The following is a 25,664-nucleotide window of genomic DNA, read 5'->3' on the forward strand; positions in this document are numbered from 1 at the left end:
CATCATCCTCTTCAATGCCTTCAATGCCTGCTACCACCACTTTTCTACCAATCGTGATTCCAAGAAGGGAAAATAGGCTTTCTCCTAGCAGCATGACCTTGTGCCATGGCAGAAGAGGAAGAAACTCTTTCTGTGTTGCATGACGAAAAAGCCCTACCCGGATCGCACCTCCAAAGCGCCGCCTTCTCCGAACAACTAGAATCACTAGCTCTTCACTCAGCGCCACCCTGCAAGTCAAGGTTCTAGATGTTCGTCACCACCAAAACCATAATTGCCAAGAAATCCTCTATTTCCCAAGGTTAGATGGTCTGCAAGCAAAGAGCAACAGAGAAATTGGGGAAAAGAAAAATGGTCTAAGGTTTTTTCTCGAGTTATGGAAAGAGATATGGGGTTTATTATGGTTTGTGATTACATTATGTATATGGTGTTAGCATTATTTTAAATATAAAATAAATATTATAGCATTTTCAGTTCCTATTTTTAAGGAACATAAAGTGGTCCATTAAGCCATTTTTTTTATGCTTTTAACTGCATAGAGGTTATAGAGCAGTTATTAATTTTTAAACGTAAAGCCCATTTATTTTGAAACCTGTGATGGCCAGACTTTATATAAGGGAATGGGTTACTCTCAGTTTTGATGACTAAGCCTACTCCTCTATTCAGAAAAACACACCATCGAGTTTGAGTGAGTCAAGGTTTAGAAAACAAAGCTGTCTTGTGTTTAGATTTACAAAATTGCAATGGCAGGAGGTACGCACATTATTCTTTCATTTTTTCTTCCGCTGTTTTTGATCTGAATGTGTTACTGTGATGTTAATATAACATGTTTAGGTCAATTTCATACTCTGCTATTTTATCATTTGGTATCAGAGCTATTTTTCCTCTGCCTTGTTTGGTTCACTCCTTTGCGTATTGTGTTTTTAATTTTATTAATTGTTTTGAAACTGGAGAAAGAAGAAATTTTCTGTGAAATTTTCTGTGAAATTTTGATGCTAAAACCCTCACATATTATTGGGTTCATGCTTGTTGGAACCATACTGGAGGTTGAAGATGATTGAAACGACATTTGTTTTTGCGTTTCATTTTGGGCATCTTTCAGAAAAATATATTCAGTTTTTATTTTTTCTTCTTTATCTGTTGTACACATACGTGATGAAGGTACGCTGCTTGCTTCTGGTATGTACGCTTCTGGTTTTATCTCCTTTGCTTTGTTTTCATTCTGCACATAAATATATAATGTTTTCTGTTATGCGTATAATATATAATATATATAATATATATAATATATATAATATATATAATATATATAATATATATACCAGTGGTATGCGTGGATATTACTGTAATGCGTGGAATATTTACTAATATTTTATATTAGTATAATAAAGTTTGAATATTAATTATTTATAATATAATTCTTATATTTAGATTAAATATAAGACCTAAAGATAATTTAATGTTTAGTGATAAATATAATTTTTTAATAATTAGAGAGTAGCCACAGCATCTTTAATTAATTAAATTATATTATAAAGATCACATTATTGAAACATTAATTGTAATTAATTATATATAATGTGATGAAATATACCCACAGGATTTTCCTTACATTTGTATGATTAATTAGGATAAAATGTTTATTATAATTCTTAAATTTCCCACAGGAATTAGGAATGTGATATAATTTAATAGTTTTATCATTAGGTTAAATGAGTCTAATTGAGTAAGACTTTAGCCCACAGGCAAGTTTTATGTTAATAGACTTATTGGTAAAGACATGTTTTACATTGGTAAACATGACATTTATTTTAGTCTCAAATTATATAATAAGCATGTAACTTTGAATTTGCAGTTTCTCAATCTGTGAATTTTTCTGATATCAAGTGTGGTATTCCCGAATTGAAAGGAGATAATTATAAGATTTGGAAGGAGAGAGTTCTTCTTCATTTAGGCTGGATGGACATAGATTATGCTATTAGAAAACCTGAACCACCGGGTATTACTGAGACTAGCAATTCAGATGCCATTGAACTTTATGAAAAATGGGAGAGGTCAAATCGTCTCTCCGTAACGTTCATAAAAACCAATATTTCCGCTGGAATCCGGGGTTCGGTTGATCAGTATGAGAATGTCAAGGATTTACTGAAGGCTATTGATGAGCAGTTTACGACATCTGACAAATCTCTTGCCAGTACTCTTATAATGCAGTTTTCATCCTTAAAGCTCACTGGAATTAGAGGAGTGCGTGATCATATCATGCGCATAAGGGACATTGTGGCTCAACTGAAAGCTTTGGAAGTTACCATGTCTGATTCTTTCCTAGTGCACTATATTTTGTGCACTTTGCCTCACCATTATGCTCCCTTTAAAATCTCTTACAACACACATAAGGACAAATGGTCTATTAATGAATTATTGACTATGTGTGTTCAAGAAGAAGAAAGGCTATTGATGGAAGAAGGGGAGAAGGTGAACTTGACTACTTCATTTAAGAATAAGAAGAACCAAGTTAATAAGAAGGGAAAGATTCCTGCTCAGCCAGTTATTAAGAAGGAGTCCAGATGTTTCTTTTGTAAAAGAAGGGACACATGAAGAAGGAATGTCAAAAGTTTAAGGATTGGCTTGAAAAGAAAGGTAACTTGTTTGCTTTTGTCTGTTATGAATCTAATTTGACTAGTTTTAATCATAACACATGGTGGATTGATTCTGGTTCTACAATCCATGTTTCTAATACCTTGCAGGGTATGGAAAACCTAAGGAAACCGATGGGAAGTGAACAATGCATCTATTCAGGAAGCAAGATGAGTTCACATGTTGAAGCCATTGGGACGTGCAATTTAGTTTTAAGCAGTGGATTTGTTTTATGTTTAGAAAAGACCTTTTATGTTCCCAGTTTTAGTAAGAACTTGATTTCTATTTCACAACTTGCACCTTTGGGTTTTTCATTTAATTTTACGGATTCTGGTTTTACTTTATTGAATAAATCCAAGGTTATTGGCTTTGGGGAATTATGCGATGGTCTTTACTTTATTAAATTGCAAAACAATGCTGCCTATAGTTCTATGCATGTTTCCGCTGGGTTAAAAAGATGTGTTATGAATGAGGATTCTTCTGTTTTATGGCACCGAAGATTGGGACATATCTCCATTGAGAGAATTAAGCGATTAGTAAATGAAGGAGTACTTAGTACTTTGGATTTTACTGATTTTGAGACTTGCGTGGATTGCATTAAGGGTAAGCAAACTAACAAGTCCAAAAGAGGTGCTAAGAGGAGTTCAAATTTACTAGAAATTATTCATACAGATATTTGTTGTCCGGATATGGATGCAAGTAGTCCGAAATACTTTATCACCTTTATAGATGATTACTCACGATACATGTATCTGTATTTACTTCGTTCTAAGGATGAAGCCTTAGATGCCTTTAAAGTTTTTAAGGTTGAAGTAGAATTGCAATGCGGAAAGAAAATTAAGATTGTGAGATCAGATAGAGGTGGAGAGTACTACGGTAGATACACGGAGAATGGACAAGCACCTGGTCCGTTTGCTAGATTTCTTCAAGAACATGGGATTGTTGCCCAATATACCATGCCTGGCTCTCCAGATCAGAATGGTGTAGCAGAAAGAAGAAATCGAACCTTGATGGATATGGTGAGAAGTATGAGAAGTAATTCAAAACTTCCTCAGTTCTTGTGGACTGAAGCACTTAAGACGGCTGTGTATATAGTAAATCGGGTCCCAACTAAGGCTGTTTTAAAAACACCTTTTGAGTTATTCAAAGGTTGGAAACCTAGTTTGCGACATGTACGCGTTTGGGGATGTCCGTCTGAAGTAAGAATTTATAATCCACAAGAGAAGAAACTAGACCCAAGGACTATTAGTGGGTATTTCATTGGATATGCTGAAAAGTCCAAAGGGTATAGATTCTATTGTCCAAACCATAACACTAGGATTGTGGAATCAAGAAATGCAAAGTTTCTTGAAAATGACTTGATTAGTGGGAGTGATTTAAATCAAGACGTTGATCTTGAAAAAGATCACTATGAAGCTCAAACCTCTCAATCAAATGAAAGATTGGTAGTCATTCACGCTCCTTCAGTTCAAAAGCGTATTGAACAACCAATAATTGATGTTCCACAAATTGCTGAAAATGATAATATAGATCAAGTTGTTAACGAGGAGCAACAAGTAAATGTTGAACAACCAGTTGAACAACAAGCTTCTCATCAAGATGTTGACACAACATTAAGAAGATCTACTAGAATCAGAAGACCAGCAGTTTCTAGTGATTATGAAGTGTATTTACAAGAATCGGATTACAACATTGGAGCCGAAAATGATCCTGAAACGTTTTCACAAGCCATGAGTTCTAAAGAATCAAACCTATGGTATGATGCCATGAAAGACGAGATGGATTCTATGGCATCCAACAAAGTCTGGGATCTCGTTCAGTTGCCTGATGGTGTAAAATCCATTGGATGTAGATGGGTCTTTAAAACCAAGAAAGACTCACAAGGCAACATTGAGAGACATAAGGCAAGACTTGTTGCCAAAGGATTCACTCAAAGAGAAGGAATTGACTACAGAGAGACTTTTTCTCCTGTATCTAAGAAAGATTCCTTCCGAGTAATTATGGCATTAGTAGCTCATTTTGATTTTGAGTTACATCAAATGGATGTGAAAACAGCATTCCTTAATGGTGATCTAGAGGAAGAGGTTTACATGAAACAACCTGAAGGATTCTTTTCTAAAGACAGTGAACACTTGGTATGTAAGCTTAATAAATCCATCTATGGATTAAAACAAGCCTCCCGCCAATGGTATTTAAAATTTCATGATGTTATCACTTCATTCGGTTTTGAAGAAAACATCATGGATCAATGTATATACCAAAAGGTCAGTGGGAGTAAGATTTGTTTCCTTGTTTTATATGTGGATGACATTTTGCTTGCAACCAACGACAAGGGTATGCTATATGAAGTGAAACAATTTCTCTCAAATAACTTTGACATGAAGGATATGGGAGAGGCATCTTATGTCATCGGCATTAAGATTCATAGGGAAAGATCTCGAGGCATTTTGGGTTTGTCTCAAGAGACCTATATCAACAAAGTTTTAGAGAGGTTTAATATGAAGAATTGTTCACCAAGTGTAGCTCCCATTGTAAAGGGTGACAAACTTGAATTAAGTCAATGTCCGAAAAATGATCTTGAGCGGGAACAGATGAAAAATATTCCATATGCTTCAGCTGTCGGAAGTCTTATGTATGCTCAAGTTTGTACTAGACCTGACATTGCATTTGCAGTTGGAGTTTTAGGAAGATATCAGAGTAATCCAGGTGTTGACCACTGGAAAGCTGCAAAGAAAGTAATGAGATATCTTCAAGGAACAAAAGATTTCATGCTCATGTATAGACGAACTGCTAATTTAGAAGTGATTGGCTACTCCGATTCAGACTATGCTGGCTGCGTTGATTCACGAAAATCAACGTCTGGTTACATTTTTATGTTAGCTGATGGAGCAGTATCTTGGAGTAGCAAAAAGCAGACCTTGACTGCTACTTCTACTATGGAAGCTGAATTCGTTTCTTGTTTTGAGGCTTCTTCACATGGTGTATGGTTGAAGAGTTTTATATCTGGGCTTAGAGTTGTGGACTCAATTGCTAGGCCACTGAAGTTGTACTGTGATAACTCTGCTGCTGTTTTCATGGCTAAGAATAATAAAAGTGGAAGTCGAAGTAAGCACATCGACATTAAATATCTGGCCATAAGAGAACGTGTTAAAGAAAAGAAAGTGGTTATTGAGCACGTTAGCACTGAGTTGATGATTGCTGATCCTTTAACTAAAGGCATGCCACCAAAGAATTTTAAGGATCATGTAACGCGAATGGGACTTGGTTCCATGACGTGACAATCATTGTAAGTACTTTCATTTTGATAAAACTCTTATTCAGTTTGATGTTTTTCTCATATGTTTTTGTGCACATTTATTTTGAGAAGATATCATTTAGTTTTGATCTAGCATAAACATATGGTTTATGCATTAAGTTGAGAGCTAATGTTGAGAGAAATATATATTGTGGTACATGGAAGATAACACTCACTATCAGAGGACCTATCGCCATGACTCGTATATATTCTGTCACTTGTTGTGGTTAATAATTGGATAAATGGACCAAGTGGGAGAATGTTAGCATTATTTTAAATATAAAATAAATATTATAGCATTTTCAGTTCCTATTTTTAAGGAACATAAAGTGGTCCATTAAGCCATTTTTTTTATGCTTTTAACTGCATAGAGGTTATAGAGCAGTTATTAATTTTTAAACGTAAAGCCCATTTATTTTGAAACCTGTGATGGCCAGACTTTATATAAGGGAATGGGTTACTCTCAGTTTTGATGACTAAGCCTACTCCTCTATTCAGAAAAACACACCATCGAGTTTGAGTGAGTCAAGGTTTAGAAAACAAAGCTGTCTTGTGTTTAGATTTACAAAATTGCAATGGCAGGAGGTACGCACATTATTCTTTCATTTTTTCTTCCGCTGTTTTTGATCTGAATGTGTTACTGTGATGTTAATATAACATGTTTAGGTCAATTTCATACTCTGCTATTTTATCATATGGAAGGAGAGGAACCCCTTTGCAAGACCCGTCAATACAGATGCTCAGAACTGAAAAATTAATCAGTTGTTAACAAATTTGTATCAAAAGATAAAATTGGTTCATCCTTGATGTTATGTCATATTTGGTCATTGAATCAGTTCAAGATTAAATCTTTTTTTCTATTTTTTCCTGTTTTTCTGTCTTTCTGCATCATCTAAAGTTTCAATTTTTTTTAAATAACTGGGTATGCCTGAACGATATAGAGAGGCTTGATTTGTGAAACTGTACAATGGATATAGGAGCGTGAGTACTGGTTTGTTTTTCCTTTTTTGTTAGAATTTCTTGTTTTTTTTTTTCTGGGTGGGTACAAATCAGAGTATGCAAATGTCAATCGAATCCTCGTTTCCCAGATTAGCACTTTTGAGACGGTGTTTTGTCTGAAAATTTAATAATGGTTGAGTTTAAAATTGCTGGGTCAGATGTATAGTATCTGTCTGCAACTAAAAGGTTTGAAAATCAATGGCATAAATGCATAATGCCTCCCCTGGTTTATCACTTCTCTTTCATTTTCTTATTTTATGCCTTTTATCTCTCTTATTTTTTCTTTGTCCTTTTTTGGATTAATTTTCTGATATAACCAATCCCTTTGAAAGTGACTCCTGCAAAAGTGATTCATGAGGACATCAGACTTTCTTAAAATAGAGGTTTTCTCAGTCTTCAAAAGTTTCGTTTTATGGTAAATATTAAGAACCGTCTAAAATTATGTTTAATATGTAAATATCAATAAAATAAGTTTAACATAATATTCAGTTCCAATATATTCTATTAAAGAAATGTTGAACTTCAAAATTCAATGCTACATTATACACAAACAAATACACGCAGCTGGGATGTTTACCAAATAATGGATGTGAGTAAGAGGGGTTATCCTCCAAACAAAATTTTTGGTGCTATTCTCCAAACAGAATTAAACTTCCACCTAAATAACCCGTGAAATAAAGGTTTGCATTACAAACCAGTACAAGTTGGGGTGAAACTCTAATTCTAAATAGAAAACTAAACATAGAGAATATGCTTCCGTGTATCATGTAAATCAAAGGTTTCTTAAGAGTACAAAAGAAACACACAGAGGAAATAAACAGTCTCCAAAAAATACTCTGTTCAACAGACACACAAGCTATTCTCACCAGCACCTTGTTCTTTTTGCCAGCTGATAACAGGAGAACTTTCCCATCCACTATATCCGCAGCTTCAATCCTCTTACCTTCACTGTCCCCTCTGCTATTATTTAAGTAAAGCTCCCTTGCTTCAACAACCTCTTTGCCGCAGACTTACTCTCGAATAAACCAGAAGAGACCGAAAGATCCACCAATGACAGATTCAAAACCGCTTCATAAGCCAAAGACTTTGGAGACAACCAAATAGCACCGTCCTCAGACTTTCCAAACTTGGTACCATCACTCTTCAAATGAAGAGGAAATGTTAAGCCATATGCATCTTTCACGTACAATATCTTCCTAATCAATTCAGTCCCAGCAGTTATATTACCCCACTGATCACTACCCCCAATCTGAACATACAACATTTCTTTCAAGCATTGTATCGAACAGGTTCCGTGCATCTCTGGTAGCGTCACCGAACCAAACACGGCGGCGCACCTCCTCCCAGCCCAAGGCGTCGTCAGCGACACCGCACGTCGCCAGGGTCATCGCCGGCCATCGCGAAAGCTCTCCTCTCCTGGCTTTTCTTTGCGCGCGAGAGGGAGACACCCTTCTCCTCCGTGACGCGTCCTCACCGTCACTAGCAAGGTCAGCCACCACTGACGCCTCCAGCGGAGGAAATCCCGCCCTTCACGACGACTCAACCTCTCAACCACAAACCCTAACAGCTTAACGCATCCTCAACCGTTAGTGGAAGACGCTGTCGGCAACTTCCCAAAGACGCATGACCTTTGCTTCCCTTGCTCTCAACAACGATTCGTCATCACCTCCGTTACTTACGATGGGTTCTCCTTCCCTTTATTCTCTATTTTGATTGGATCGGTATGAGTTTGTAAGGTATGTGTACTAATGACCTCTTTGTGATTGCAAATGTAGAAGATGGTGCAAGGCATGGAAACAAGGATTAAATGGTCTGACGACGATTAAAATAACATAGGTTTGAGATGAATAAGAGAGAAGTCTCACGGCCTAGTCACGTTTAAAAAAAAAAGAACACGAAAAATTGTAATTTTCTTAAGAAAAAAAGTTAAAATATAAACATATTTAACTCTTTTAACTATTATTATTAAAATTTAAAAATGACCTAAATAATTTTTTAATAACTTGAACACTGGGGTACAACAAAGATTTTCACTCAAATGCATATTTTTATTTATTAAATTAGAAAAGGAGAATTTATTTCCATACATTTAAATTAGTATGGAATATCAAAGCTAGGCCTTTAAAGTAAGATTTTTGGTGGAGAGCTGGGTTTTGAGGAAATGTCTTTGAGGAAATAAATCTACATATTTCAGTGTGGTGCCATAAACAAATATGTATATGCTTTCTATATTGTATTGAATTGAATGTCCACTCCACTACAGGGGTTGGGGCCTTGTCTGTACGATAAAGATGTCTTTTCCAACAAGACATCCTTCCACATCCTGTGGGCAACCGAACTTTCTCTCCAGGAAAAACCCAACTGCACAAAGGCGTTGACCAAGTTGTCTACGGAAAGCCGAGTCAACTGTCAGTGGTTTCTTGCTGTAATCAACGGTCAAACGGATAACCTCCCCATCTGCAGGCCCTGCACCTCGTACCAGCAATTCCTCACTCAAGTTAGCAAAAGCTAGGGTTTGCACTTGCCCGTCAAATTTACCCGATGATAAACGCCATGGTGTACCCCTTGTTCCAGAAGCCAGAGTTTCACCAAGGCCAGAAGCAATCTCAGCCTCCACACAATTATTATCCTGATTTGTTGGGCTCACAGTATGCAGTACAAATGATAGATCTGGTGAAAGCATTTCTTGGATCAGAACTGCCATTGAAGCTTCCATCTGAGGAACACCAGCAGCACGCCGGCTCAACACTGCTCTCCGAGTGTACAGTGAAGCCCATACTTTGCTAACGGCATTTGCAAAAACTGTTGGATTGGAAGGACTAACATTGGGTATTGATTCATAAAGTCCAGCTGCTGACATTCCAGCTAAGTCCTCAACGTTGGCACTGGATCGAACAATTAAATGTGCATTGCTTGGGAATATTTTCCCAATGCTTTCAATGATGTCTTTTGGTAGGTTGAGGGAAAAAATTAATTCCTGGAGTTGATGGCACAGATCATCAAGTTCACCACCCTCTTTTGCTGTTTCTATCTTTTCCAGGATAGACCTGAATGCTTCGGTGGAGTTACTCCTCTCTAGCTCCAATTCCATCGATCCAAATGGTAAAACTGCCCCAGAAGGAACTCGAAACGAGGCGGGAACTCCCTGATCACTGTAAACTGTAATTCAAAAATCAGACTTCAGAAATGTGATTTACCAAAAAAATAGTTGTTAGTTATTAAATTGTTAACTTGTCTATGATTCTGATAACCGCAATTAATACCGCATGTAAATCTTCCAAATCGACACAATCAATAATCTTCTAAGATCTCATTTAATTGACAATGTATGGTTCAACATAAGCACTTCAATCTATTTGAATATAAGAACATAAAGCAAAGCCGTAAGGGAGAGAAAAATTCAGAGACATGAGTTTTGCAGAAAAATGCAGCTGATATATTCACTAATGAGTCTTAACACAATGCACATTTGCATGCATACACATCAGTATTTGCCCATCCCCAATTACTGGATAAAAATATTAAACCTTTTTTATGAAGTAGAAGAATTCGTTTAGAGGAAAAGAGTAAAGAGTCAGACTAGAAAACATCCTCCAGAATATAGGGGGAAAAAATATAACATCAATTTAAAGATGAACAAGATTTAAAGCATTGTTTCAGTACAGTTCTCTAATGGTCTTGAGCTGACCAGTTTCAAAACAACATCTTGAGCTGGAATATCTTTCTTCATGACTATTAGTGAACCAGAGAGGGCGTCTTAAACAGCGACAATGTATTATTCCATAATGAATATATCATCAGAAAGATAAAATATGGCACTACTTGAGTTAAAGTTACTCGTTCCAATATCAATGGTCAGACATAGTTATGCAACTCGTTGCTTTTATTGAATCTTAACTTTTTGTTTGTGGTGCCAACATAGTAATATAATAGCACTACCATTTTCAGTTAAAAAAATCTCACCTTTATCAGAAACTTCAGACAGTGATGATAAGCGACCACATGCAGCAGCCTTTGCACCTGATGTCTGTATTTCTGCATCAGGAAGCAAGATAACTCCGCCAGAAGAAGCACCCTTGATCTGAAAAGAATAATTATTCATCAGAGGTAAATTTTATGAAGATTTAAGACAATGGTAATTGAATAAATGCCAGGCTTATAAAAATCATTTCTGTGAATAATAAGAGTTAGATTGATATGACATGTGGTAATATAAAGCAAGAAAGAGGTGATACTTCTGAGTTCTGAGAACAAGGCAAAGACAAGCAAAGGTCTGCAGTAGTCTGACTGGTCATCAAGGGATTAAGGGGACAGTTTAGATGGAGGAAAAAGGGAGTACAGCTGTTGCAGGGTAAGTTGTAAGTGTTTCTTACAACAAGACTCGTGGGTTGGGACTGGAACATCAGTTGTTAGATTCAAGGACTATTTTCTTACTTTTAAAACTTTTTTCAAATTAACATTTTGAAACAATGTATTTTGTTTTGTTCTAAAAAAGTTCCTTAAACTGTTTTGAAAGATAGTTTTTATAAAAAAAAATGTCCAGTTTTCAGAAGAGAGTAAATAGTTTTTCATAAGAATACCTCATTCATTTTTACCAACCTGTAATTTATCTCTAAAATATCAACAAAGCCAAAAAAAAGTGAATAATTTATCATCCTCTACCTGATCAAAATTGGAGATTCTATTAGAAGAAAAAGAAGGAACTTCAACTCCAGAAACATAGTCATCAGAAGAACTTCTAATGGAAGAATTGTCGTTTGTGTCCACTAAAGAGGATAACTTCAGATTAACACCAGCGGTTGATGCTTCCAACCTGAAAAGTTAAATTGAAGCAGGAAAAGAGAAAATTGAAACCATTATACCATTAGATCTTGCTCAAAAGATCATGTCAAATACAAAAATATATGGTTCAGTTTTGAAAACAATTAATAATGGATGTGAAAATTGTCTGAAAATATAACCTCACATATGACCCAATCAGCCTTTGTATATCAGCAACATTTTCTTCATCTTCACATGTGACAAAGACGACTTTTTCCTGTAATAAAGAATAGGAGTACGAATGTCATATTGTAGATATTCAAACATCAAAATCATTAATCGGATACTTAAAAAAAAGACTGGCCTGCCGTGCCCTAACACCAAGATGAGACAAGTGAGGAAGTTCTTGCTGAAGTATAACTCCCACTATGTTCCTCCCAGCAGCTGTTACCTGCCAGTGTAATGAACTTATAAATATTAATATTTTAATATTTACATATACTCTCAAATACAAATATATATGTAGCTACCTCTTCGTCACCATCAGCTTTGTTAACTACTAGGATAATAGGTCCTTCCACTGATGGTAGTGAACCAGGAACAATTCTTTCAACCTAGCTCAAAGAAACCCAATTTCGTGTTAGTCAAGAATGAGAGGATATCACTACCCTAGTTAGTATCCATTTATTTTATTTTTTTTCTTGTTTTTCCCCAACTTGCAGTCTTCTGTTTGATAATTGATAGTATGAAATTACTTGATCTCGTGGATTTCTTTATTGTCTTAAACCATGTGTCCGGTTCCTATTAGTGCTTTATCGCTTTCATGGACTTTATCATCCAGAGAGTGAAGTTTGAGATGTTTTTACCCATGATGGGTGATGAAAGACTATGGAATGAAGGATCTGGAGAGATATGATATCTGTCTTTCGATTCAATTACTTCAACACAAATATGCTATACGCTGCAAGTGGTCTTTGCAGTAAAAAAATATCTTGATGGTCAAGTACTGATGTATGAAAGAACATACACCATAATATTTGTGACATGAAGTTATGCTGGATTACCATTTAAGCTCTATGTTGCAGATGTTCTAGTATAAGGATAAATTCCCTTTTAAGATATTTACGCAAGGGATGAATTACTTCTGTAAATGCAATAAGGATTTTCTATAAAAGTTTTCTCTCTCATACTCAGAAGAACACAGTAAATATTATAATAACATTGTCCATAATATTTCCAAAAGCAACTTGGTAGTGGTACCTGAACCAATTTTCCCAAAGCATCTCCTGGAACAAGAACATCCCAACCTTGAGAACCAAGGGTACTTCTAACAGCTTTTAGAAGAAGCGTAGATAGTTTTGAAACCTGGAAAATCACACTTAAAATGTACAGCAGAAAAGTCAGATAATAAGTATCTTCATAATATACTCCTTGAGTTTGGTAATGAAATCTGTAGTTGAGGAATAAACATGAAGAAAAATCACAGATAATGGTGAAAAAGCTTTAGACCGTATTTCCTGAAACTTTCTCTGACCAAATTTGCAAAGGACAATGTACCCGAAAGAGAAATATGAAGGACAATGCATTAACATACCCAGCTCGAATCTCAGCTTCTGTATATGTGCTGACACTGTTTTCAGGTATTCCAAGAGCTTTACCTAGTATCTGCAACATTTAAAATGACAAGTTTGTGTATTTCAAGATATATGCATTTAAAATGAAGAGGAGTCCAACTGTGAAAACTAAACAGTACCAGCATCACGAGACATAAATTATTTAACTTTGAGACGAAGGAAGAACTACAATCAAAATTTCTATCTCTAAATTGAATTTCACTCATGTTCTGATTCCTTTCTGGCTAAAGGTTGTATAATAATTATTTCAAAAATATTTATAGGTCACACATCACAACTATTAAGGGTGTTATTAAGACTAACAAACTGTGCTTATTTAATTATATTTTTTTTCACTGAAAGGACTTTTTAAATTTGTGCACTCCCTGGTCTTCGTTGCATCTTGGCTTCATTTTATATCATATTTCTTTAGTATCCTTTTGCATCAGGCATTGAAATTGCAGGCCACTAAAATCATCATCATAATAATACTTTCTAACCTGGACTTTCTGTGGGAATATCTTAAGAAGTTCTTCAGTATATTCATCAGTTAGCCTCTTTGATCTATCAAGTGTAGCTTTCAGTCTCAATGTCCAAATTGTCTTGCCATCTTCATTTCCTGAAATAAAAGGAGTACATTTAACATGAAAATTATTCAACACTGTCTACAATGATTTTTAAAAACAATAGAGAAGGGACCCAAGAGAAGGCCTTCATGTTACCTTCTCTTTCATGAAGGCCTCTTTTACTCCAGGCAATGAGTTCATTTTCAATAGCACCACACTCTTCTGGCTTCCAACCAGATAACTTCAGCTGGTGGATTCCAATTATAAGGGCTCCAAGTGGATCAGTCCACAAGTTTACATTTTTTGACTGCACATTTGCTGCCAGCCAACTAGCACCTCCCATAACTTCAAGCTCGTTGAGAAATCTATTAATGTGTTTAGAAGTTAATGTGATACCAATAGAAAGATCTTGTTATGCAATCTACAAGTAGCAGTTGGCTGGAAAATTTCCATATGTCCATCAAAGAAGTTCTACACAGTTCAATGATACTACATCCTTATCAAGTGGCTTGACTTCACTGCATCATTATATTTTACCCTTATTTTTTGCCCTTTTAAAGTATTTAGATGATTTACGGTCTAATAAACATCTATCTTAGTGCAGAGTATTATGCACTATATTCTAGTATCATCTACTACTGTCTAAGTAGTTAAAAGTACTCCATGCCCTTCATAACATGTGTCCTTCGTATATTTCATAAAAAGTCATTCAACTTATTAGTATCTGACAATTTTACAAAATTTAATAAGAACAAGGTAGGACAAAAACCTGCTTAAAAGAACAAATGAGTAATCCTCAAGGCCAATCTCACAGAGGCGCCACTGTACCTCCCCAAAAAAGATGAGAATCAAAAGATGTTCCATCATTCTTTATAAAGAAAATCAGGTGCAAAGTCTGGCTAAATGATTGAATTAAACTAGTGTCACCTTTTGACGCATAGCTATTGCAGAATCTGGAGCATCATTCCTGAGACCACTTTCAAGACCCTTTACAATATTTTCTCTCAGAACATTTAAAGATTCCATTGTTTTAAATAAAAGTTTAATTACATCTTCTGTTGCAGCAGTTGATACTGCTACAGTATCCATATTCTGGAAAATTTACAAAACATTGTCCATTATCAGTAGATGCCACTATCAGAACAACTGAGAACCACAGTCATATAAATAGGATAAATGCTACAGTACAAGCACCATAATAGACTGGTCAGATTACTTCTGCATACTATCAATTTACACTCCTAAATCTTATGATAAGCCTTGAAAGAACCACACTACAAAAGTTAGCCATTACAGTAGAAGAGTCCAAGACCTTATCCCATACCTCCAATGTGGACTAGAGTACCATAACTTACTATTGGATCCCAACATCCCACCATGGTCTACTACCCAGGGCCATTTGATTCTCAGGCAAAAACTAAAATGTCAGTATTAGTACACACATTGTTCATTTGCAGTTGAAATACATGGTGTAAAGTTTTGATTAAAGTTGATAGGAACCTAATATCGTTTATTACAAAGTGAGGAAGTACTCCCCAATTTACAAATTTCAACACAAACACTGCAGAGTTCAGAGGGTCTGCACCTCCCGCCAATGCCCAAAAGATCCTATTTCCTCACTAATTGACATGTCCTTCCCTTGCATATTCTTTTTCTTATTTATATGAAAAATAACTTATTTTTCTAACTACTTAATTACATCCTTAGTCCTCCATCAATTGTGCACTTTTGTCCCCCAATGGTTTCTCCTGCTTAAAATCATGTCCCTCCACCCTAGCTTCATTGAATATTTAAGTCATTCCTTTTGCTGTTCATTGCTATCATAAAAACAATCAAGTATTGTCAACATGACAATTGAGTTAATGCAGTTAGAGCTCCATTTTAGGTTATTTGGGTAATGTGCAGGTTGTCGCATCAACTAATTTTGTTAAATATTAGATGAAATCAAGATGAAAGGACCTGATTGTGAATGGAAGAAAGCTTGAGAGCCACTTATCACAATTGAAGCCCAAGAGACCAAAGCCCAACAATTGTAAAAATGGAATTAATCATTTCCCGAGTATCTCATCTCCCAACAAGCTAACTCACTAACAACTACTTATTCTACCATGATTTAGCTGACATCTTATTCCATAATTAGTTTATTCTAGTGGCAAAAATTGACACCAAATCAAGAAATATAAATGCAAGAAAATCAAAACAGGCAAATTTACCTTTTTGCACTCCAAGAATGAATTAAGTGCTGAAATGCCATATTCATCCATAGATTCATGAATTGATTCTAGCTGTTCAGCAAGACTGCATGCAACATGACGAAGCCATCCGTGAAAGCATCAAATTATGATTTTCCAGTAATAGTATAATACAAGTTTAAATGATTTGAATATATCCTTGAAATTTAGTACACTATGTTCAATCAAAAGTGTACAATCCTGATTTTTCAGTCACTAATTAACACAAACCCAAATTATTTGAAAAGATCCTGGAAATGTAGTATACTTCATTGCTGGCTCCCCTCAGCCACCCTGACCCCCAACCCCTGTCAAACTACTGCAGGATTCACAAGAGATGACAAGCCTTCGCACAAGAAGCTTTAGTCTAGTGACCTTGCTAGGAACAGGCCTACAGGTTCTATAGTCTAAAGCAGCTTCTCTACATGTGAAGTGTACGACACTCCCCATGCTCTATAATGTAGGAGATTAATTCATTTAATCACCATTTTTTTATTGGAGCCTCTACTGCAAGTTGCTTCCAACGAAATTGAACATGGGAACTCATAAAATGAGAAACTATTACATAGTGTTAATCGGTTGATTTTCTGACTTAAGGAAAATCAGATTACTTCATAATGAATGCTTTGCTGCCAACAGTAAAAGTTCATGCAGTTTCATGATCAGTCTATTGGTTAACAGCCTAATTGAGTATTCAAATGATGGGGGAGTTTTCAAGAGAAAACTACATAATGTTTAAATTATAAAAAGACAAATTGACGTGAAGACGAAGCCAAAACTTCTGCATATTCATATCAAACCTGCCAGCATTGAAGAAGTCTTTGAGTTCTAGATGAAATATTTTGAATTCCTTTACAAACGGTTCACTGTATTCTCCAGGGTTTTTCGTGATTTTAGCAAGCATAGCTTCTGTAGCAACCAAATCTTCAGGCCCAGCATTTCGGTGAAGCTTGTTTTGTATTGTATGCTTAATTTGTAACTGGACAATAAACAATACAGATAACAGTTGACCTATTATTAACATTGAAAAGCAATGAGATTTCATACTTTATGTACTATGAGGAGAACAACCTTGAGGTCATGTGGGATGTCATTTCGATGAGCAATATCTCTAATTCGAGTAAGAGGTACAGATGCAGTGAATTCTGCCTTGAAAGATGGCAGACATGGATGAATCTTTCGGATGACTAGAACTTCCTGTGTGTTAATGAAAATATGGTAAATGAAATAAATAAGGGTTAAACTTTTCTGAACAGAAGGAAATAAAAAAGGTGGCAAATGTAAAGAAATATTATATCAAGTTTTCAACAACACTTTTAAACAATAATTTCCAATTCCCGGACGTTTAACATTGAATGTATGTCAGACAATTTAAAGGAAATGGCTGAACTAAGCAAATAATTTAATTTAGAACAACTGCTACAAAAGTTTAAAACAAAAAAGACAAGGAAAATATTAAGAAGATATGAAACTAATTGACTGAATTTTGAACTATAATGCTATCTTCAAAAAATATAAATAAGGGTTTGTTTGAATAAACTTCTCCATAAATGCTTTTAAGAGAAGAAAACAAGAAAATTGAAATAAATTTCTACAGAAGTTGAGACTAACTTAAGTACAAGTAAAAAGACAGATTTAAAAAAAAAAAGATAAGAGATAATTTATGCATAAATTTATTTGAATTTCTAGAAAAGTTTATATAACTTTTTCATCTCATTTTTTTCTCCTATGTTTATCTAAACAAGCCTTAAGGCCAAAACACACTATATACTGCAATGTAGAACCTATGACATAAATAACCACCCTCGTATAACTTTTGTTAAACATCAGCAACATCTATAATGCAATCAGGACCACATGATCCAATGTCAAAAGTAATAATAGATCACCTGTGGAGATATATCCTTCCGAGTAGTGTGTCGCTCTAGTTCCCGAAATATAAGCCTTGAAATCTCAGCATGCCTATTGGGGCGGTGGTGACCTCCATCTTCAAAACAAGATATTTGCCCCGTGTTTATCCACTGCACAGATAATGTAAGAAGGGCTCAGAAGATGGTAAAAGAAGAGCATCGATGATTGAATGAAAAAGAAAGAACAAGACCTTGAGATAGATAGCTGAGTACAAGAGAGCCTCCAAGCGATCTTCGCCTTGCAGACCTTCAGCTATAATATCACGTACGATATCGAGCTTCAAAGTGAAAATTATGGATAAAGTTAATATGCTGATTAAGAAGTAAAGGTACTGGTTTCTAAAGAAGGCACTGGGGGAAGGGAGTATTATTATGAACTGAAGTACCTTTCTCCACCAATTCCTAGCGTTTTGGTCGGCTTGAACCAATTTGAGAGGCAAGCCATGAAGACCTGAAGTGTCCCATTTGCTCTGTGTTTCATGGGTTCGATGCTCGTTGGATCGCATGAAAGAAATAGGTTTACCTTGCCACTGACCTACAAAGGGACTTGGCTCTGCCTCTTCAGAAACAGAAGAAGCAGCAGCATCGTATGCATTACCTACCTCCTCCTGTAGTTGTGGTTGTTCATCCAAAGGGTGCAGCTCCAAATTTTCTTGGGTTGCGTCCCATGTAGCGACGGTGGCAAAATTACCTGCCACGGGCAACTTCAAGTCTCTGTTTTCCCCCGCTTCCCAGACCAAAGTCGAGTCCTTTTTTACAGTGACGAATTTAAACTGAATGTGATCGGTCCCTTTAAATTCCAAGTGACACACCCATCCATTTTCGGTCCAGTTCAAGGGAACACTCTTGTTCCATGATCCTAATTCCTTGGCGGATCCTCGGATGACAACGTGATCGCCAAATTGAACTTGGTGATCTAATCGAACTTGCAGACGAACTTTGCGGTCCATGGAGACGGAAGAAGGATTGTCGTTTCCTTCTTCTTGATCTTGGTCCCTGGCATTGATGGAAGTAGTCAGTCGGAAGGAGTAAGCAATAAAAATGAAGCATTAGAGAGAGAGAGAGAGAGAGAGAGAGAGAGAGAATGACCTGGTTTGAGTTTGAGGGGAGGAGAGAGCGGAGAGGGGCGGAGGCAACCGGTGATGTAGAGAGCGCAGCGGAGGGAGCGAGGGAAGAATGAATCTGAGATGGGTTTTGTAGGAAGAAGTGGAAGTGGAGGGATGGGCACACACACAGAAGCATGGGCGGATGGTAGACGCATACACACGCAGAGAATCCATTACGTAACACTAACTTCTATTCTTCTTCTTCTTCTTCTTCCTTCTCTTCTTCCTCTATACTCAACTCCCAGACAAGATCAAGAAGATGATATTTTGGAATGTGAGCATTACACACGTGCATACCCATTCCCTCTCAACTCCTTAACACGTGCCTCCAAACACTTTATTAAATTTCCCTAAATATCCTTCCCTTCCACGGCTCAAATATATCTCCTTATCATCAACACTGCAACTGGTGTCCCAAGAAGACAACACGAGATGGGATGGGAGCTACATTTATTCTAAATCTTCATTACAAATATTCCTACCACATAAATAAATGCTTTTAATATTAAATAAGAAAATAATAAAGGTTTCCAACATGTTCTAATACCATAAACATGATAAAACTATCTACTTTTATTAGATTGGTCCCTTGTGTCTTGCTATATCTTCAAGAAACTAATTGTCATGTATTAAAAAAATTAATATATTTTAAAGACATTACAGAAAAATTAAGGAGATAATCCAGATTTGAACATAGAGATTAAATTAATAATGAATACAATTTAGTTTGGTAAAAATGTTAAGTGCTAATAGTTTTATTGTCTTATTGAAATAAATTTATTTTATTTTTTAGTTCTCTTTTTGAATTTCTTTTAAGTTTTTTTTTCATCCTTTCCCCTCTTCTTTCACTACCTCCTTCTCTTTTCTCCTTCTCTCCCACACCACTTTCCATCCCTTTTTCTAGTCCTCCCCTACACACCAAACGATATTACCTTCATGTTACAATTTTAAATAAAATTATGATTTAATTAAGTAAAAACATATTAAATATTTATCTTCAAATATCACATTATTAATTGGAGTTATATTAAAATGAATATCCCGTAGAGAGAGAGAACAAATTGATTAATAATGTGTTTTATATGAGGTTTCAAAAATGTTTAATTGATTTGTAATGATCTCTTAACTATCTTCGAGATGTTAGAAATACTAAGTTTTAACTAATTATGACTGCCTTGAAGATGTTAGAAATACTAAGTTTTAACTAATTATTGAATTATTATGTAAAATGTTTGTTTTCATTTTAATTGATTAAAAATAACAGTAACATTTTTTTTAAAATAAATTAATTTTGTCTTCATTTCGCAGTGCAAGAGTGCAATTCAAAACTTTGATTGGTAAAATATGAAAGGTCAAGAAGCATTCTTGGAAAGCAAATGATCTTAATATGTGAAAATAAAAAAACAAGAAGCCTACAAGAATCTGGTTTCTGGTTTAACATTTATAATTTGTACTTATATTTTAATTTAAAAAATTACTTACAATTTAAGATACTATTTAGTATAAGAGTCTTAAGCAAAAGCCTCACATCCTCCACCGAAATTTCTTTATAAATCTCAAATGATAAACTTAAAGAATCTGACTGCGACAAGCTCAAATTACAATACAAACGCTTTTTAGATAATAGTTATTTAAAAAATCAATTTTAAAACAATTTCTAATTAGTAAATAATATATAAATTACGCTGATAACATATCAAAACTAAATTTGAACAGTTCTCCTATATCATACTGAATTCTATTGAGATGAGCTGTATAAACAACAATAATTAAAACTAAATTAATATTTTACAATAAACTAACGTTAAGAAAAAAATTAAGTGACACAAAATTTAAAGAATATTTAACAAACGGTTAAACTAGAGTGCAATACATAATTTACCCTTGATGTATCGAAAAAGAGAAGGATTTTGATGCGTTTCTCTCGTAACCAGGTAGATTTTGTTCACCTAATACCATCCAATCAAGTGTTATAGTACATGAGCATGACAAGCAAGGTTTCTATTGCACCGTAGCGAACTGCTTTGTTGAGAATCTAAGTAAACAACATTACAACTGAAATTTAAACCTCCCTGCCTTAATATGGAAAATGCAAATGAACCTCATAGAAGCAGACAGATACCATGGATACTAAAGCTAAACAAACAACGTTAAGGTTGCACAGCCTCCAAAAGTTTCTCATAAACTTGTCTAGCAGTCAAATCCTCCACCTGAAACAGTCGTCAAATGTGAAAATAATTACAAAGTGACAATCTTATAGGAGGGAAACAAGAATAATTAAATAACTGGAATTGATACGATTATTCAGAATAGAATCGTTTGGAAGAAGCCCAAATTCATATCAATGTGAATGCTTCGATTTGTTATACTTGATAATAATGTAACTCACCACAAGTAGCTTTGATTTGTTATTCCATCCTCTCTGAAGAGTCATCTGACTCAATCTCAAACCCAAAACCTATGTAAAAAATGTGTAGCGGAAAGTTGTCAGTGCTACAGTTGTCTTCGACCAAAGGGAAAGATTGAGCAAAGAGACAAAATAACATAAAAGGGTTAACAAAAAGTCCTGAGAGTTTAAGGAGGATCATGTGTAGTGTAGACAATAGGCAGCCCCGAAGAAAGGCCACCTTTACAACCAGATCCCGTGACCACAGAGTCACAAGGTAACAACCAAAACTCACACCCAATAAAAAGAGAAACAAAGAGGGTTTTAAAAATACCTTTCCCATAAATTCCAAAAGTTCGTTGTTGGCCTCTCCACGGGCAGCAGGAGCAGCAACAGTGACTCGAACATCATCAGCATTTACTCCTGATACAGAAAAAACAATCTAAATCTAATCCTCAAGATTCAACCGGGATTTTATTACGAAATTATATGACATTCCACAGCAAATGTACTGCAAGCATTGCATTATATAGAATAAGTTACAACTCTATGTTACAATGTGAACGAAAAGGTTTTTCGCATTTATTCTTAAATTTCTCATTTTACCTAACCTTTCTTTATACTTTTTGTTCCAATTTCATTTACTCTTCTCAATTAAGGCCTCCAAAACATCACTATTCATAATACCATAATGTTTCTTAATCCATCCATGAAAATATGAGAGGGTAGGAAGCATAGAAATATGGAAGCACATGGGGTTTTGAAAAAGATAATGAATGAGAGATTTGCATATGCAGTCCGAAAAGCAGAGAAAGGGTAATGACAGAGAAAGTGGGATGTGGAGCGTGTGTAGATGAAATTACAAGGGAAGAGAAAGGGTACTGGTGATTGCTGAACGTTGTGCACGATCTTCAACTTCTATAGCAACCTGAACAAGTCCTCCTTCAAGCTGCGATATACAAGGTGGAACGGGGGCATCCTGTGGGTTGGTTTCGGCAGCAACAGTACTGAGGGCACCATCAAGGACGTAGATGAGAGAGGACGATTCGAAATCGTGGTCGGCGCGATAACAAACGAAAAGACCACAGCCCATACAGTTCATGCGGTATTGTTTCTCCAATTTGCCCTCGCCTCTCTTTAGGAGAACTTTTCCGGCGTGGTGAACGTTGAATCGGGCGAGATGTTTGGTTTTGTCGAGTACATAAGATTTGTCGGTTTTCCTTTTGGGCATTTTCTGCAATTGGGTATCTTCGCGTGGAAGAAAGAGGAATTGAGACAGGGATATGAAACGGAGAAATTGAGAAATTGAGAATGGAAGAAACGAACCAGTGATGAGGACATGGGAAGCGCAGTGTTTACAGTAATAAACGAAGAGATCGGAGTGTGGACCCTCCGGAGCCGCATCCTCGCTTGAGTACGTGTGCGTTGTTCTCTTCGGCATCTCTCTTCCGCTAACCACCGCCGCCGCCGCCGCCTTAGCCTTCGTAACTAAGAGACTAATAATGAATTTCCTGGGCCTTGCCCGCCAGTTTTATTTGGGCCAGGCCTTGCCCACTAATTATATATTATTCTCTTTGCTGGAGGCCGCCAAAAACATTTCAAGATTTATCAGATTTCAGTCTTGTATGTAACTGAAATAATAAATGCGTGTAATGTTTCAATGAATTGAAATAATCTTTGTTGTAAGTAAATCTTGTCGTCCTTCCTACGTTTTTTTACTAAAGGAATGTATTTTTTTTTAATTTACCAAAATATATAACTTTTAACAATATTACATATACGAGTAAGTCAAAGTTACAATAAAATATTATAATAAAATTATATTAAAATGGTATGATTTTATTATAAAAAAATTATGTTAATATGATATAATTTTAATTTAAAAACTAAAATTATATCACTTTAACACGATTTTAGTAAAATGTATTGAGTTAAAGTTGTGTTACACTAAAATGACTTTACTTTTAAAATGTTTTATATTAAAATCGTATCATTTTATCATAAATATTATTTCGCAATATAGTCATAAAAAAAAGAATTTCATATTGATGTAATGGATCTTTTTTGGACACCAAAAGTCACTATTATTTTTAGAGATGGTAAATGTGAGGATGGGACAAATGGGTTGACTATTTCATTATATTGTTCTTATATTCAATATAAAACTGTATTCACATCCATCCTTATATATAATAAGATATAGAGTTTTTTTTTTGGTTACGTTAGTGCTTGCTTGTCTACCTCTTTAACATTTAAAATATTAATAAAATAATTTTAAAAAGTAATAAATAAAACATAAAATCATGTATATAATGTTAAAAGAATGTATATTTTCTTTTTTCATATCAAAAGTATTACAAATATAAATTATAATTATATGAATATTAAATCATGATTAAATAAAAATCAAATAATCATTAAGTTAAGCTACCATGTAATATAAAGTTTTTAAATTATCTAATAGAATAAAGATATTTTAGTAATTAAAAGTGACATGATAAAATAACGAGGATGAATTGATATGTATATATTTATTACAATCTCCGTACTTAAATATTCAATAATTTATAAAATTGGATATATTCATACAACGTGCAAATACATGTATGAGCTTTATATACATGAAAATACTTAAATTTAATTTCACAAAATCGGTTTATAAGGTGAGATTTGCACACTTATCTTTAGTCAATGTGAAACTTTCAAGATACCTCCTCACGCCGATATATAGACATCATCTCAAACGTAAAATTAGACATTAATGAATGATCCGATAACAGGCCGATAAGAGATGGAAGAACATACCTAACAAAATACAAATATTGCTAGAATATACTTTAACTATAGCTTTGATACTATGTTAAGAAAATAACTTTAAGTTTAACTCAATTCACACAACTGGCTTCTTACACTCTCAATTACATCATTTTATATGATCTTTATAACAAATCTTAATTTCTTTTAAAGTTAAAAATTGAAATTAGTTTTTTTTTTCAAAATTTTGGACCAATTTTAACTTTCTATTTTTAAAATTGTTTAATTTAATCTTTTTAACCAAATTTCATTAAGTTTATTTAATATTTTAATAAAATTAGATAACTAAATTAGATAAAAAATTTAAAAATGTATTATTTCTAATTTGTAGTAAAAAATAAAAATATATTTAACCGTTCTTTAATATATTTTCATATAAAAAATACACTAACAGTTAGTTAGAAATTATTGTCGGAAAAATATGTTTAAAAACTACGTTTGTATCAAGGGAACTAATGATGAAATATCCTTTCACAATGAAATGGAACAAAATTTCTATTCCATTATTTATCATAAACAGAAACAGATGAATTGTAAACTTTTAATAATATACTATCCTTATGTTAATTAGTTAAATAATAATTTAGTAACATAAAATTTACAAAGATAAAAATTTCTCTTCAATAAATACATCCCAAATAACATGGAAAAAATCTTCCACCGCCACCTCTCATCAATCCAAGTGTGATTTTCAAAATAATAATCATTAAAGTCAACAAATCATTATATAAATGTCATTGAATAAAAGTTTTTCTGTTTTTTTAGACTTTCAACTTAAAAGACAAAGTTTTATTTAAATTTTAAGTAAATAGTTATAATAATTTTAATTCTGATTGAGAAACATATTTAACCTTAGATAAATTACCATGAGTTTTTAAATTTATAAAGAAAAAGTAAAGGGCAACAAATAAAAGATTTTTTTCAAACTTAATTGTATATTAAGATTGACTTTAACAAACTATACAGCCAATTAATAAAGATCAAATACGTGTTTAAATATCATAATTATTGACAAAGTTTAAACAAAATTAGTATATTAAAAGAATTTAAAAAAACAGTGAAATTCATTTTTTTTTGTATTAAGACTGTGAATTTTTTCTTATTGTATTAAACATTATATCTAACAATACTTATTGTTATTTACTATTAAATTCTTAACCGAGGTTGAATACTTTTTTTTTAAAGAAGTCGTATTTTTCAACAAAAACAGTTTAAAAATAAAATATGAATGAAAGGGTTAATTAAACTAATATTTATAGATATTGAGGTTTATTTAACAATTAAGTATAAAACTAATTATATGTATTCATTAGATATCAATCACTAAAGTAAATAAGTAAAATGGTTTACAA

The 25,664-nt window shown here is 34.3% G+C and overlaps 3 protein-coding genes across 4 annotated transcripts; 1 reads left to right on the forward strand and 2 right to left on the reverse strand.

The window, feature by feature from the left end:
* Positions 1–740: 740 nt before the first annotated feature.
* LOC148194878 (uncharacterized) lies at positions 741–2,592 on the forward strand. The gene is made up of 2 exons (XM_088097280.1): positions 741–750; positions 1,853–2,592. The coding sequence occupies exons 1-2, from the start codon at positions 741–743 to the stop codon at positions 2,590–2,592; spliced, it is 750 nt and encodes a 249-aa protein (XP_087953406.1).
* Positions 2,593–7,440: 4,848 nt separating this feature from the next.
* Positions 7,441–19,492, reverse strand: LOC124840284 (phosphoglucan, water dikinase, chloroplastic). Its single transcript, XM_047316318.2, has 19 exons — positions 19,096–19,492; positions 18,393–19,002; positions 18,198–18,284; positions 17,986–18,117; positions 17,168–17,293; positions 16,897–17,075; positions 16,079–16,163; positions 14,793–14,957; positions 14,635–14,687; positions 14,022–14,230; positions 13,800–13,918; positions 13,281–13,351; positions 12,947–13,064; positions 12,217–12,300; positions 12,051–12,137; positions 11,887–11,963; positions 11,588–11,738; positions 10,889–11,006; positions 7,441–10,084 (listed from the first exon to the last, which is right to left on the reverse strand). Exons 1-19 carry the CDS (start codon positions 19,284–19,286, stop codon positions 9,183–9,185), a joined length of 3,564 nt encoding a protein of 1,187 aa, XP_047172274.2. The 5' UTR covers positions 19,287–19,492; the 3' UTR covers positions 7,441–9,182.
* Positions 19,493–20,933: 1,441 nt separating this feature from the next.
* LOC148194879 (UPF0235 protein At5g63440) lies at positions 20,934–23,043 on the reverse strand. Of its 2 annotated transcripts, XM_088097295.1 has the most exons (5): positions 22,825–23,024; positions 22,381–22,746; positions 21,833–21,921; positions 21,502–21,570; positions 20,934–21,322 (listed from the first exon to the last, which is right to left on the reverse strand). In XM_088097295.1, exons 1-5 carry the CDS (start codon positions 22,937–22,939, stop codon positions 21,263–21,265), a joined length of 699 nt encoding a protein of 232 aa, XP_087953421.1. In that variant the 5' UTR covers positions 22,940–23,024; the 3' UTR covers positions 20,934–21,262. The 2 variants fall into 2 exon arrangements, with proteins under 2 accessions (XP_087953421.1, XP_087953420.1); XM_088097294.1 differs by having other exon boundaries at positions 22,381–23,043.
* Between the last annotated feature and the right edge of the window lie 2,621 nt (positions 23,044–25,664).

The sequence above is a fragment of the Vigna umbellata genome, chromosome 8 (genome assembly GCF_029865625.1).
Source record: "Vigna umbellata cultivar VRB3 chromosome 8, Vumbellata_1.0, whole genome shotgun sequence".
In the NCBI taxonomy this organism is placed as follows: Eukaryota; Viridiplantae; Streptophyta; class Magnoliopsida; order Fabales; family Fabaceae; genus Vigna; species Vigna umbellata.